The 13,605-nt window shown below is 39.0% G+C and overlaps 1 protein-coding gene across 1 annotated transcript in view; it reads right to left on the bottom strand.

The window, feature by feature from the left end:
• The window catches only part of CELSR3 (cadherin EGF LAG seven-pass G-type receptor 3), a 115,616-nt gene that overhangs the window by 49,398 nt on the left and 52,613 nt on the right, over window positions 1-13,605 (bottom strand). The window contains exon 3 of the mRNA XM_069736338.1: window positions 4,415-4,637. Coding sequence (XP_069592439.1) covers window positions 4,415-4,637 — 223 coding nt within the window. The remainder of the gene's footprint in view (window positions 1-4,414; window positions 4,638-13,605) is intronic.

Genomic DNA, 13,605 nt, shown 5'->3' with positions numbered 1-13,605 from the left:
ATAGCTGTAATTATGGAGGCACTATGGCTGATCCTCATACTGAAGCACTATAGCTGTAATTATGGGGGCACAGTGGCTGATCCTCATACTGAAGCACTATAGCTGTAATTATGGAGGCACTATGGCTGATCCTCACACTGAAGCACTATAGCTGTAATTATGGAGGCACTATGGCTGATCCTCACACTGAAGCACTATAGCTGTAATTATGGGGGCACTATGGCTGATCCTCACACTGAAGCACTATAGCTGTAATTATGGGGGCACTGTGGCTGATCCTCATACTGAAGCACTATAGCTGTAACTATGGGGGCACTGTGGCTGATCCTCACACTGAAGCACTATAGCTGTAATTATGGGGGCACTGTGGCTGATCCTCATACTGAAGCACTATAGCTGTAATTATGGGGGCACTATGGCTGATCCTCATACTGAAGCACTATAGCTGTAATTATGGGGGCACTGTGGCTGATCCTCACACTGAAGCACTGTAGCTGTAATTATGGGGGCACTATGGCTGATCCTCATACTGAAGCACTATAGCTGTAATTATGGGGGCACTGTGGCTGATCCTCATACTGAAGCACTACAGCTGTAATTATGGGGGCACTGTGGCTGATCCTCACACTGAAGCACTATAGCTGTAATTATGGAGGCACTGTGGCTGATCCTCATACTGAAGCACTATAGATGTAATTATGGGGGCACTATGGCTGATCCTCACACTGAAGCACTATAGCTGTAATTATGGGGGCACTGTGGCTGATCCTCACACTGAAGCACTATAGCTGTAATTATGGAGGCACTATGGCTGATCCTCACACTGAAGCACTATAGCTGTAATTATGGAGGCACTATGGCTGATCCTCACACTGAAGCACTATAGCTGTAATTATGGGGGCACTGTGGCTGATCCCCATACTGAAGCACTATAGCTGTAATTATGGGGGCACTGTGGCTGATCCTCATACTGAAGCACTATAGCTGTAATTATGGGGGCACTGTGGCTGATCCTCATACTGAAGCACTATAGCTGTAATTATGGGGGCACTGTGGCTGATCCCCATACTGAAGCACTATAGCTGTAACTATGGGGGCACTGTGGCTGATCCTCATACTGAAGCACTATAGCTGTAATTATGGGGGCACTGTGGCTGATCCTCATACTGAAGCACTATAGCTGTAATTATGGGGGCACTATGGCTGATCCCCATACTGAAGCACTATAGCTGTAATTATGGGGGCACTGTGGCTGATCCTCATACTGAAGCACTATAGCTGTAATTATGGGGGCACTGTGGCTGATCCTCACACTGAAGCACTATAGCTGTAATTATGGGGGCACTGTGGCTGATCCTCACACTGAAGCACTATAGCTGTAATTATGGGGGCACTGTGGCTGATCCTCACACTGAAGCACTATAGCTGTAATTATGGGGGCACTGTGGCTGATCCTCATACTGAAGCACTATAGCTGTAATTATGGGGGCACTGTGGCTGATCCTCATACTGAAGCACTATAGCTGTAATTATGGGGGCACTGTGGCTGATCCTCACACTGAAGCACTATAGCTGTAATTATGGGGGCACTGTGGCTGATCCTCATACTGAAGCACTATAGCTGTAATTATGGGGGCACTATGGCTGATCCTCATACTGAAGCACTATAGCTGTAATTATGGGGGCACTGTGGCTGATCCTCACACTGAAGCACTGTAGCTGTAATTATGGGGGCACTGTGGCTGATCCTCATACTGAAGCACTATAGCTGTAATTATGGGGGCACTGTGGCTGATCCTCATACTGAAGCACTACAGCTGTAATTATGGGGGCACTATGGCTGATCCTCACACTGAAGCACTATAGCTGTAATTATGGGGGCACTGTGGCTGATCCTCACACTGAAGCACTATAGCTGTAATTATGGGGGCACTGTGGCTGATCCTCACACTGAAGCACTATAGCTGTAATTATGGAGGCACTATGGCTGATCCTCACACTGAAGCACTATAGCTGTAATAATGGGGGCACTGTGGCTGATCCTCACACTGAAGCACTATAGCTGTAATTATGGGACATTATGATTATTACTATATTGGCTTTGTAACGATTATAGGCCTGGAACTGCTATTTCCCATTCCCTCACACACTGGGAGATAAGCCAGGAGTTTTCTATTGAATATATGGTAAGACTTTATCATTTCCTAAGATAGATATTATGTAAGACATCTCGTTAGATCGTCGGCTCTGGAGAGATCGGGGCTGAGCGCTGATCAATATCCTGACTAATAAATGAATCACTGTAACAACATCAGGAGGGATAAATCCTCAGTGTAACAGCCGCTGACTGATCATCACTATCAAAATGATTCACTAACAATAACCGGCAGGACGAGAGCATGAATATTTCAGCAGGACGGAGTTAAATAAAAAGATGTTAATCCACTAAACTACCGCACCCATCATCCTCAGAATACAAAGAATTAAATGTAATATTACTGAAGAACAGGACAGGCAGATAGATGATAGATAGATAGATAATAGATAGATAATAGATCAATAGATAATAGATAGATAATAGATGATAGATAGATAGATAGATAATAGATGATAGATAGATAGATAGATAATAGATGATAGATAGATAGATAGATAATAGATAGATGATAGATAGATGATAGATAGATAGATAATAGATAGATAGATAATAGATATATAATAGATAGATGATAGATAGATAGATAGATAATAGATATATAATAGATAGATGATAGATAATAGATCGATAGATAATAGATGATAGATATAGATAATAGATGATATATAATAGATAGATGATAGATAATAGATAGATGATAGATAATAGATAGATAGATAATAGATAGATAGATAATAGATATATAATAGATAGATGATAGATAATAGATCGATAGATAATAGATGATAGATATAGATAATAGATAGATGATATATAATAGATAGATGATAGATAATAGATAGATGATAGATAATAGATAGATGATAGATAATCGATAGATAGATAGATAGACAATAGATGATAGATAATAGATAGATGATAGATAGATAGATAATAGATAGATAGATAATAGATAGATAATAGATAGATAGACAATAGATAATAGATAGATGATAGATAGATAGACAATAGATGATAGATAATAGATAGATGATAGATAGATAGATAGATGGGACGCATGTGAATGATGACCTATTTGAGCAGCGGAATATAGATAGGACTCCTCTGACTCAAGGTCTCGGATGAGGTCACCCTCCAAGCTTATAGCAGCGCAATGATCTGATTGGTGGGAGGACGTCACCTAATGACATCATCATCATCAATCAATTCTAACATAATGAGAAAGTGCTGGGCTTTGATGGAAAGCAGCCGGCAGGAACATCTGGGATGGAGCAGAAGCTAAGTGGGGAATGAGGAGAGAGGGGAAAGTAAAAAATACAAAGAGGAGGATGAGGGTAATAACCTGTGGCCTCCTGTTTAAAAAAAAATCCAATCTTTATCTTACTATCTTGGAATATAGATAATTGATAACATTTCACCAAATACAAACATTTAAACACCCCCTTCCATTGCAAACTGTTTATTAGGAATATTCACAAACTTTCTGCTGTTTGCAATAAAATAATGAAACAAGAACAATGTAAATGGCTGAACACAACTAATGCGACAAGTGATTTCTCCAAATCCAGCACAAAATGGCACAGACACCTGCAGTCTCAGAATTATTCACCCCGTTTGGTACTTAGTAGAGCCCCGCTGGCTGTTATAACCTGCTGCATACATGATGCATAGCCAGACATCAGATTCTGGCAGCGTTTAAGAGAAATCTTAGTTTTTATTATATACCACTTACTAGATGAGTAGTGTTGAGGTACTTAAATTGTTCTTGTTTTTGTTTTGTTGGTTTATTACAATCAGAAAGTTAGTAATTTTTCCTAATAATATGAATTTGCATGGTGCAGCAACCGTGATGTTTCGCAGGACTCTGGTCTGGCAGCCACTGGACTGTCATGTGATAGCTGGAAACCTGTTTATCCAGGCGCCTCTACAAGTGCTTAGATGTGCAAACATTGAATATATGACCCTTACACTGCATTAATGTTATATAGAACATACTTATAAAATCAAGGAACTTAGCGCACAAATTGGCCAATTCATGAGAGCCCACCGGCCACAACAAGGCGAACTTTCTCTGATGGGACAGTGGCTGTTAGATTTTTTGATGTGTATATAGTAGGTGCTGCACAGTCTTAGTTTTTGTAGATAGACAGATATTACCTGTTTATTTTACTCTCATTGGACCATAAATATGGCATGTTTTCACCACAGGCAGACAGACTGCAGACAGACTACAGACAGATGGACGGGGGCACTTACGACAGTGAGAGGCTCATGTGAAATCTCTGCCGCAGTCCTCGGAACATGACAAACGATTTAGGAGGGAAGGAACGTGTTGACAGTTCGCAGAATGGCTTCTCAAAGCCTCCAGATGGACACTGGCATGTGAAGCCTCCTTCTGCCAAGTTAGTGCATGTCCCCCCATTTCTGCAGACTCCGGGTACGCAGCGTCCTGAGGTGCTGTCCACATCACAGTTGTCACCTGTAAGTAAAGAGAGAGGTTTATACCGGGTCGTTACCAGGTTTATACCGGGTCCTTACCAGGTTTTTACTGGGTCGTTACCAGGTTTATACCGGGTCCTTACCAGGTTTATAGCATGTCCTTACCAGGTTTATACCGGGTCCATACCAGGTTTAAACCGGGTCCATACCAGGTTTATACCGGGTCCATACCAGGTTTATACCGGGTCCATACCAGGTTTATACCGGGTCCTTACCAGGTTTATACCAGGTCCATACCAGGTTTATACCGGGTCCATACTAGGTTTATACCGGGTCCATACCAGGTTTATACCGGGTCCATACCAGGTTTATACCAGGTCCATACCAGGTTTATACCGGGTCCATACCAAGTTTATACCAGGTCCATACCAGGTTTATACCGGGTCCATACCAGGTTTATACCGGGTCCATACCAGGTTTATACCGGGTCCTTACCAGGTTTATATAGGGTCCATACCAGGTTTATACCAGGTCCTCCTTACAAGGTTTATACCGAGTCGTTACCAGGTTTATACCGGGTCCTTACCAGGTTTATACCAGGTCCATACCAGGTTTATACCGGGTCCATACTAGGTTTATACCGGGTCCATACCAGGTTTATACCGGGTCCATACCAGGTTTATACCGGGTCCTTACCAGGTTTATATAGGGTCCATACCAGGTTTATACCAGGTCCTCCTTACAAGGTTTATACCGAGTCGTTACCAGGTTTATACCGGGTCAATATCAGGTTTATACCGGGTCCATACCAGGTTTATACGGGGTCCATACCAGGTTTATACCGGGTCCATACCAGGTTTATACCGGGTCCATACCAGGTTTATACCAGGTCCTCCTTACCAGGTTTATACCGAGTCGATACCAGGTTTATACCGGGTCCATACCAGGTTTATACCGGGTCCATACCAGGTTTATACCGGGTCCATACCAGGTTTATACCAGGTCCTCCTTACCAGGTTTATACCGAGTCGTTACCAGGTTTATACCGGGTCCATACCAGGTTTATACCGGGTCCTTACCAGGTTTATACCGGGTCCATACCAGGTTTATACCGGGTCCATACCAGGTTTATACCGGGTCCATACCAGGTTTATACCGGGTCCATACCAGGTTTATACCAGGTCCTCCTTACCAGGTTTATACCGAGTCGTTACCAGGTTTATACCGGGTCCATACCAGGTTTATACCGGTCCATACCAGGTTTATACCGGTTCCATACCAGGTTTATACCGGGTCCTTACCAGGTTTATACCGGGTCCATACCAGGTTTATACCGGGTCCTTACCAGGTTTATACCGGGTCCTTACCAGGTTTATACCGGGTCCATACCAGGTTTATACCGAGTCCTTACCGCTGGACGTCACAGATCGTTCAAAAGAGACGAATACGCTATTATTTGGGAAGTGTTTGTACCCTTATGTGCTGCCATCGCTAAAAGATCAAGTGCATCTATATAATCATCCTATTCATTGAGCCACATTGTCTATGCTGGGCACATGATTGGCATCTGACCTTTGCCCATCACAAATACGTTTACGAACTTCAATATGGCCATATAGGACTCCTTATATTTTATTCATCTGCCTCTGCAGAAAAAAATAGATAATTATTTTCTAAAAATTTTCAATGATAGCATAAAGTGTGGTAATGCCCGGCAGGACAGTTCAGACACTTGTTTACGCCTCAGGTGGAAGTGATTGATACAATCTCTACAGGCCACAGATATAAGATTTCCTCCCTGCTTCAGATCGCGCTGGCATCGCTGTCAGTACAGAGCCTCACAGGAGGCAATTTCTTGGGCATAAGGTGGTATCTCCAGCTCCTGGCAAGACTCAAGCCTGTGAAGCTTTGCCATTAACCCCTAAGTTGCTGGAGACACGTAGGCAGTGCATGCACAGCGGAGACTTGCCCAGTGTACACGGTGAGAAGAGTGTTAATGTGTCCTTTGAGGGTAGCATAGAAGGAAGAATACTGAGTCTTTGATGCCAGTGACAGATGGTATAGATAGGAAGGAGACCTTGGTTTCCTGCTCATACTTTAAGGACGTGGAGAACAAAGAAAGTTAAAAGCTCCAGAATATTTCTCTTTGATATGATACTTCTTTCATAAAGTTGATACCAATGTAACTTTCTCACTAAACTAGCAGATGCACTATGGGGAAACCATCAGCAAGGAGGTCAGGTGCTGCTGCTGCTGCTGATCTATTTTGATCTATTTTGACCTGACATCTCACCCCAATATTGGCCTCTGCACCGTGAAGGGATTCGCTGCTTCTATGTATATAAAGTTCAAGCACTGTACAATGAAAACTCTTGCAACTTTCTAGTACACTTTGAGGGGCAAGTATCAAGACTTTTGCCCCAGTATTCTGCATTTTAGCGCCAAAAATACGACTGTTTGCAATTTTACAAGCATTTGTCAAAAGTTATAATGTGGGTTTGATTGAGAATGTTCTAGCCAGATTTATGAACTTTAAAAAGTCCCCTAATAATAACTCCCCCCCTATCCTTTGCATTTAATTACCTCTGGACCACCCACGGGCTAAAAATGTCTGGGTGGTCTGCAATTACACAAGTTCCTCCTCCAGACCCTGTAATAATGTGATTGGCACTGCTATACAGCCAAAAGGCTGAATTTCCACTGTAACTGGGGCCAATATACCTGCCCCAGTTACAGGGAATACCAGATTTATAAAAAATATATTATATTAAAATGTTGAAAATACCCCTCAAAGGCTTTATATGAACCGCAGCCAATACAAATTGCTGTTACTAGCTCCACACGTAGAAAAAAACCCCATCTCTGATATATAAAGGTAATTGTGACAGAAAAAGGAAAAATGTATTTTGGTCCTTTGTGATCATAACAAAAAAAATGTGAAATACAGATCGTTATTTCCTTTATTTTCAAACCAATATGGCCCTATATTGATGCAGAGGTGGATAGTGTAATTGTATCTAGTATAGACAATCGTTGCAAGCTAGAAGCACTCATTGTCTCATCTGTCTAGTTTGCTACAATGTATCTGTGTATATAATGTATCATCCTCACCTTTAGACTGTTTCAATGAAAGAGGAGCTGTCACTTGCTCAAAAAATGTAGTTAAATACCTTGTAAAAAAAAAAATCCCTGAGCTCCCCTGATACTGCCGCTCTTTTACGTTTTCTCTATTGCAGAGATATTTACATTTGTTGGGTTTGGAGAGCAGCATGTGAAATCTCTGCTCGTAGTGCAACTGGGTGTTTATTCTGAGTCTTCTGGGGGAAGGGGGAGTGTTATTTCACCCATTTTTTCCCAAATTCTGCCAATCACAGCTCGGCAGCTGGTCTAGCAGTCCCAGGCCCTGCCACTCACAGCTTTGAAGAACAAGATAATGCCCAGTTGGACTACATAGCAGATATATTAGTGGTCCATCCCCTTAAAGGGCTTGTTCATGACATGACCATGACCATGATGAGTTGTGTTCGTTTCTCTAACTCAGTAAAATAGAAGCGAGCTGCAATACCATGCAAAAACATGGTCAGAGGTAACACTGTCCCTGAACGAAGGCGGACATGTCTTTTTAATCCTTGATAACCCCTTTAAATATCTGCATGATCTTCCTGTATAGCCCGACATGTATCTGTTGGAATCATTCATATGAACGATACAATTAATGAATGAATAATTGGGCAATTATAATCTTAGGTGTATGGCCAGCTAAAGACATTGCTCCCCAATACATCTCCTCTGAGACAGCTGCGTTATCCCTTCCCCATGCTTTACACTGCAGCTATCACTATTCAGAATGAATGCGGTGTATATTAAGCACATGATCCTCAGGAAATCAGGGCTTGAAGAGATTCATACCCAGACGGCTTTCTTTCAGGATCCAATTTGCTTCCCTATTCTTGTACCTAAACACCCTGGATATGGCAGGGTGGCACGCTGGCACCACTCCCAACTTGTGCCAAATCAATACGATAGAATTCGATATCCTGATTTTTGCCCCTCTGTCACAGTCCTTTTGATCACACATAGGAAAATTGCATTGTGTAATTTTAGGGAGTTACTACAAAAGAAATTCCGTTATTTCCCCAATATGTCACATCGCTGCTTTTACTGACATTTTTGGTTAACGTTTCTGCCATCAGATTCATTACAATAGGAAATACCATCATCTGTAACTAAAAACACCCATGAAGGCCGGTTCTAGGGCAGGAAGCCAGAACCTTGGAACATACTAGCGCCTGACAAAAGCAATTGTAAATTTTAGCAGGAAATAAGCAATTGGCCTCTTACTAACCCACGGAGATAATGCTTCCTCTGATGTGAGCCATTCACTGGAATTCATTTCCACCGTGTTCCCTTTTGCTTTCCAGACTCATAAACTTGCACAATGTAATTTAGAATATAGGATCAAGAGAGACGCGTTTTGTCACCCTCTATATTGCAAAACAATTTTCCTCTAAAATAACAAAACAATAACCTGACTACACTTTTTCAGGTAACAAATAAATAAGCCACTAATGGCAGCCACAGCCATGCCCATAGGGGATGTCATTTGACTTTCCACCCACCCTGAGTGGTATGTGAAACCGAGCTGGTAAACAGAATCTTTCCCTGGTTTCCCTCTCTAATACATATCTGCCTGCGTTAGAGTCATATTCATGTAAGGATTTTTATGAACCAGCTAGATCAGGATGAACAGAGCTAAAAGTGAATGGGCTTGTTATATGAGAACCAGATCTATAGTTTACCCACTCTCTCACTGTGACATCATGACTTCAAGGGGTTTAATAATTGTAAGAGGCGCCAAGGATGCCCGAATATGAGTGCTAGCCAAGGACGTTCATATTGTCCCGGTCCAGCTGCCATGGAGTACCGAAGAGTAGCGCAAATCTTTTTCACCTCTACTCTTAACACATGGTTGAACTTCTGTCAATGCAGAGTCATTGGACACAATCATATTGATAATGTGTCAACAATCGTGGTGTTTCTAGAAAATTACTATATCTGTTCCATTTGTCAAAATTAGTCAGAAGAGTATGATAACAATCATAGTAACATAGTAACATAGTTAGTAAGGCCGAAAAAAAGACATTTGTCCATCCAGTTCAGCCTATAGTCCATCATAATAAATCCCCAGATCTACGTCCTTCTATAGAACCTAATAATTGTATGATACAATATTGTTCTGCTCCAGGAAGACATCCATCCAATCAAGAGTATATACCGGTGATCAGTCACAGGTTCACTAAGGAAGTGCCTTATTGCTGCAAAAGAACAACTAATTTTCATCAGATCATACAAGCTTGTCTGCGCCTTCATTTAACACATTCAATTTTCCAGACTCATAAAATTCTGCAGTTTGTCCCCATTGTTCCAGCTGCCTTTATAATATTTAACAATCAGTCTGTTTAGTGGATATGCAAATTAGCAATATCCTCTTCTATATGTTTGTCTAATAAAGTCTGAAAGCTGAAAACAAGCAGTGCCCCTACAGATATGACTAGAAGACGTCCCCAGATGAATAATATAGCCACTATAATACTGCCTATATGTACATGAATATAGCTACTATAATACTGCCCCCTATGTGCAAGAATATAACTACTATAATACTGCCCCTATGTACAAGAAAATAACTACTATAATACTGCTCCTATGTACAAGAATATAACTACTATAATACTGCCCCTATATACAAGAATATAACTGCTATAATACTGCCCCATGTACAAGAATATAACTACTATAATACTGCCCCTTATATACAAGAATATAACTACTATAATACTGCCCCATGTACAAGAATATAACTACTATAATACTGCCCCTTATATACAAGAATATAACTACTATAATACTGCCCCATGTACAAGAATATAACTACTATAATACTGCCCCTTATATACAAGAATATAACTACTATAATACTGCCCCTATGTGCAAGAATATAACTACTATAATACTGCTCCTATGTACAAGAATATAACTACTATAATACTGCCCCTTATATACAAGAATATAACTACTATAATACTGCCCCATGTACAAGAATATAACTACTATAATACTGCCCCTTATATACAAGAATATAACTACTATAATACTGCCCCTATGTGCAAGAATATAACTACTATAATACTGCTCCTATGTACAAGAATATAACTACTATAATACTGCCCCTTATATACAAGAATATAACTACTATAATACTGCCCCATGTACAAGAATATAACTACTATAATACTGCCCCTTATATACAAGAATATAACTACTATAATACTGCCCCAATGTGCAAGAATATAACTACTATAATACTGCTCCTATGTACATAAATATAACTACTATAATACTGCCCCATGTGCAAGAATATAACTACTATAATACTGCCCCTATGTGCAAGAATATAACTACTATAATACTGCCCCTATGTACAAGAATATAACTACTATAATACTGCCCCTATGTACAAGAATATAAATACTATAATACTGCCCCTTATATACAAGAATATAACTACTATAATACTGCCCCATGTACAAGAATATAACTACTATAATAGTGCCCCTTATATACTAGAATATAACTACTATAATACTGCCCCTATGTGCAAGAATATAACTACTATAATACTGCTCCTATGTACAAGAATATAACTACTATAATACTGCCCCTATGTGCAAGAATATAACTACTATAATACTGCCCCTAAAGAATATAATTACTATAATACTGCCCCTATGTACAAGAATATAATTACTATAATACTGCCCCTATGTACAAGAATATACAGTAACTACTATAATGCCACCCCTACGTACAAGATTATAACTACTATAATACTGCCCCTATGCACAAGAAAATAACTACTATAATACTGCCCCTATGTACAAGAATATAACTATTATAATACTGCCCCTATGTACAAGAATATAATTACTATAATAATGCCCCTATGTACAAGAATATAACTACTATAATACTGCCCCCTATGTACAAGAAAATAACTACTATAATACTGCCCCTATGTACAAGAATATAACTATTATAATACAGCTCCTATGTACAAGAACATAACTACTATAATACAGCCCCTATGTACAAGAATATAACTCCTATAATACTGCCCCTATGTGCAATAATATACGGTAACTACTATAATACTGCCCTTATGTCCAAGAGTATAACTACTATAATACTTCCTCCTACGTACAAGAAAATACAACTACTATAATACTGCCCCTATGTACAAGAATATAACTATTATAATACTGCTCCAATGTACAAGAACATAACTACTATAATACTGCTCATACTTACAATAATATAACTACTATAATACTGCTCCTATGTACAAGAATATAACTACTATAATACTACCCCTATGTACAATAATATAACTACTATAATACTGCTCCCTATGTACAAGAATATAACTACTATAATACTGCCCCTATGTACAAGAATATAACTACTATAATACTGCCCGTATGTACAAGAATATAACTACTATAATACTGCTCCCTATGTACAAGAATATAACTACTATAATACTGCCCCTATGTACAAGAATATAACTACTATAATACTTCCAACTATGTACAAGAAAATACAACTTCTATAATACTGCCCCTATGTACAAGAACATAACTACTATAATACTGCTCATACTTACAATAATATAACTACTATAATACTGCTCCTATGTACAAGAATATAACTACTATAATACTGCCCCTATGTACAAGAATATAACTATTATAATACTGCTCCTATGTACAAGAACATAACTACTATAATACTGCCCCTATGTACAGGAATATAACTACAATAATACTGCCCCTATGTACAAGAATATAACTATTATAATACTGCCCCTATGTACAAGAATATAACTACTATAATACTGCTCCCTATGTACAAGAATATAACTACTATAATACTGCCCCCTATGTACAAGAATATAACTACTATAATACTGCTCCCTATGTACAAGAATATAACTATTATAATACTGCTCCTATGTACAAGAACATAACTACTATAATACTGCCCCTATGTACAGGAATATAACTACTATAATACTGCCCCTATGTACAAGAATATAACTACTATAATACTGCCCCTATGTACAAGAATATAACTACTATAATACTGCTCCCTATGTACAAGAATATAACTATTATAATACTGCTCCTATGTACAAGAACATAACTACTATAATACTGCCCCTATGTACAGGAATATAACTACTATAATACTGCCCCTATGTACAAGAATATAACTACTATAATACTGCCCCTATGTACAAGAATATAACTATTATAATACTGCTCCTATGTACAAGAACATAACTACTATAATACTGCCCCTATGTACAGGAATATAACTACTATAATACTGCCCCTATGTACAGGAATATAACTACTATAATACTGCCCCATGTACAAGAATATACCTACTATAATACTGCTCCTATGTACAAGAATATAACTACTATAATACTGCTCCTATGTACAAGAATATAACTACTATAATACTGCTCCTATGTACAAGAATATACCTACTATAATACTGCTCCTATGTACAAGAATATAACTACTATAATACTGCTCCTATGTACAAGAATATAACTACTATAATACTGCTCCTATGTACAAGAATATAACTACTATAATACTGCTCTTATATAGAAGAATATACCTACTATAATACTGCTCCTATATACAAGAATATAACTACTATAATACTGCTCCTATGTACAAGAATATAACTACTATAATACTGCCCTCTATGTACAAGAATATAACTACTATAATACTGCCCCATAAACTGAACAGACAGGTGGATATATGTGTTTGGCTGTAAACCTGCAGGTAGTATATACAGACAGTGATATAATACATACCAGACATGTCTTGGATACACAATCCAGGATTCGGATCTTTATGTCTTAGATG

The sequence above is a fragment of the Ranitomeya imitator genome, chromosome 8 (assembly GCF_032444005.1).
Source record: "Ranitomeya imitator isolate aRanImi1 chromosome 8, aRanImi1.pri, whole genome shotgun sequence".
Taxonomy (NCBI): Eukaryota; Metazoa; Chordata; class Amphibia; order Anura; family Dendrobatidae; genus Ranitomeya; species Ranitomeya imitator.
This window is presented reverse-complemented; position numbering and strand designations above follow the sequence as displayed.